Source organism: Cyphomyrmex costatus, unplaced genomic scaffold (assembly GCF_001594065.2).
Source record: "Cyphomyrmex costatus isolate MS0001 unplaced genomic scaffold, Ccosl1.0 scaffold88, whole genome shotgun sequence".
Lineage (NCBI taxonomy): Eukaryota > Metazoa > Arthropoda > Insecta > Hymenoptera > Formicidae > Cyphomyrmex > Cyphomyrmex costatus.
Genome location: NW_017280463.1, coordinates 7,579 through 10,623, shown reverse-complemented (window position 1 = coordinate 10,623; position 3,045 = coordinate 7,579). Strand labels below are relative to the sequence as shown.

Below are 3,045 nucleotides of genomic sequence, written 5' to 3'. Positions count from 1 at the left end.
TGTGAAAAAATCATATAATTTTATGAGAAGTATATATATATAAGTGAAAGTAACCACCATATCTTTTTGGCTCATTTATCTAAAAGTATTACGTGACTAATGTACACCTCGGCTTTCGAACCGACATATTTTCAAAATAATTTTATTAATATCCTACATATTTTTCGGTACATTACGAAATTAACTCAGGAACAACAACGTGGACGTAGCAGTTTTCTGTTCCCTTCGGGATACTTCATTAACGTGAGTCCCCTCGCCTCTCACAATTCGGGATGCTTGATTAACGTGAGTCCCCTCGCCTCTCACAATTCGGGGTGCTTGATTAACGTGAGTCCCCTCGCCTCTCACAATTCGGGGTGCTTGATTAACATGAGTCCCCTCGCCTTTCACAATTCGGGGTGCTTGATTAACGTGAGTCCCCTCGCCTCTCACAATTCGGGGTGCTTGATTAACGTGAGTCCCCTCGCCTCTCACAATTCGGGGTGCTTGAACGTGTGGTAACCCAGCCAGTGAAGGCAAGGTCGAGTGGTGACCCAACCAGTTAAGGCAAGGTCAAGTAGTGACCCAGCCAGTGAAGGCAAGGTCGTGTGGTGACCCAACCAGTTAAGGCAAGATTGCATTGTTATCAGCTCTCTCCGCATGGAGGAGATGCTCAAAGTGTGCACCATCATTTTCTAAGGATAACAGTAATCGACAGCGAAAGTTACGTTGTACATTTTCTAGCATTAAAGGAGTTATAGCTTCACAAGCTCTTCTTATTCTTTCCATCATATTCAATCTTGTCGTAGGAGCTTCACTATACACTGCATCTTTAACGTATCCCCATAAAAAGAAATCAAGGGGGTTCAAATCCGGTGATCTCGGAGGCCACAGAACTGGTCCACCCCGTCCTATCCACCGATTTGGGAACCTTTGATTCAAAAACATCCGTACAATACGAGCATAATGAGCAGGAGCACCATCTTGTTGATACCATAAATTTAGTCTAACTGCAAGGGGAACATTCTCTAGGTATGCTGGCAAATCATTTTCGAGGAATTCTAAATACATTGGACTATTAATTGGACGTTCAAAAAAATGAGGTCCAATGACTTGGCCATTGCAAATGCCTACCCATACATATAAACTCCAACGATGTTGATTAAGCACCTCACGATACCAATGTGGATTTTCTGGTGACCAATAGTGGCAATTATGCCTATTGAGACTACCATTGCTGATGAATGTTGCTTCATCACTGAAACAAACATTACTAAAAAAATCTGGATTCTGATCTAACATCTCAAGAGCCCATCTACAAAATTATACTCTGAGTACGTAGTCGGCCTCACTTAATTCCTGTACCAGAGTAATATGATACGGGTGGTAATTGACTGATCGTAACAATCTATGTGCCGTAGTTTGAGGGATTCCCAGTTCTCGTTCTATTTGACGGGTATTAATATGGGGATTTTGATGAACCATAGCCAAAACTGCAAGCAATCTAGGGTCATTATTATTATGAAGTCTATTCCTTCGCCTTTCGCGATGAAGTGGATTATTACGAGATCTCCTTTCAATGTTTATAATTTGTTGATCAGTAGGATGGCGGCGATTTGGGAATCGCTCCGCATAAGTACGGGCAGTAAGTCTGTAATTTCTACCACATTCACCAAAGGTTATAAGAATATCGACTACTTCTGTAGGCGTATAATTTGCCATTTTACCAGAATTTTATCAGAGTACAAATGTTAAAAAAATACATAAACACTTGTGACTTTGGCACTAAATGGACAAAATTTTGGAGGGATACTTAGAGGAACTCCATCAGATGGAAAGTCCAAAATGTCTCGGTACTTTGGACCATTCAAGTTGCCTAAAGGGCAGGTTACGCTAAAAGTAGTTTCTTGAGAAGTAATTAATGAGTAATAAAAAATAATGAGAAGTTTGTTTTAAGACTAATTTCGAGTATTAACAATGAAAACGTGGTATTTTTATTGTTAATTTATTGCAGAATCGTAAGCATGGGTTCTCAGTAAGAGAAATCGAAGAAATTGAATTTCGTCGATTACAGCGCCATCTATCATGAATCGAGAAAAATGTTTCAGACAAATTGTATGTGTTTTTAGCCAAAGATTCCGAATATGCAATAAAAAATAGGGGTTCCCATTTAAGATTTCAAACTTGCCCCCCCTCACCGCCCAGGGGGAGGGGTGGGGGGCTGATTTTAACGTCATTGTACGTCCCCCTCGAAATGACGAAATTTTCATTCTAAACATTTTTTCGTAGTGTGCTTATTTTTCGAGTTATTTGGCTGCCTAAGTTAAAATGGGTCACCCTATATATGATTTGATACATGTTCACATATAATTATATATGATTCGATACATGGTCATATATGAGTTCATGTACGATCATATATAATTTTATATGTGATTGTATATAGGTATTGTAATCATATATAGTATATTCATATATAATTTTATATATGAATGTATATTATTAGATATGTCATCATATCCGAGTTTGATTTGAATGTTATTTGCAGCGCTTTCAGCACTTCCATTTTATTTTTACGTCTAATATGGACGATTAAGACAGTATGATGATAAGCGCTTATAAAACGCATGAGCGTTCAAATCAAACTCAGTCCCGATTTCACATATGCGTGATCATATATGATTTCATATATAATCAAATATGAAATCATATATTATTTTTATAGATCGTTTATATACGAAATTTATAGGGTGATTCAGAACGACCCCGTGTCCTTGCAAAGACGTGTTCCTGACTGAATTCTAAGACGATTTTTCCTTTACGAAAATTTTATCTAACGCTTACTTTTTGAATTATTAAAAGATAAAGTTAGCGAATTACGATCCGCGAACAGAAGGTAAGCAGGGGCGGTGCACTCACCGTCCGACGCGAACGCACACGAGAGGCACTCATTGCGATCAAGGACATAGAGTTATTCTTTAATTTAAATTAATTTGTTTTCACGACACCTCTCTCTCTCTCTCTCTCTCTCTCTCTCTCTCTCTCTCTCTCTCTCTCTCTTTCGAG

At 38.6% G+C, this 3,045-nt stretch overlaps 1 protein-coding gene across 1 annotated transcript; it reads right to left on the bottom strand.

Moving 5' to 3' along the window:
* Nucleotides 1-1,302: 1,302 nt before the first annotated feature.
* On the bottom strand, nt 1,303-1,701 carry LOC108781697 (uncharacterized). Its single transcript, XM_018549751.1, has one exon. The coding sequence runs from the start codon at nt 1,699-1,701 to the stop codon at nt 1,303-1,305; it is 399 nt and encodes a 132-aa protein (XP_018405253.1).
* Between the last annotated feature and the right edge of the window lie 1,344 nt (nt 1,702-3,045).

What these genes read in the sequence shown, in the direction of transcription:
- LOC108781697 (XM_018549751.1), bottom strand. Translation starts at nt 1,701, where the DNA reads ATGGCAAATTATACGCCTACAGAAGTAGTCGATATTCTTATAACCTTT.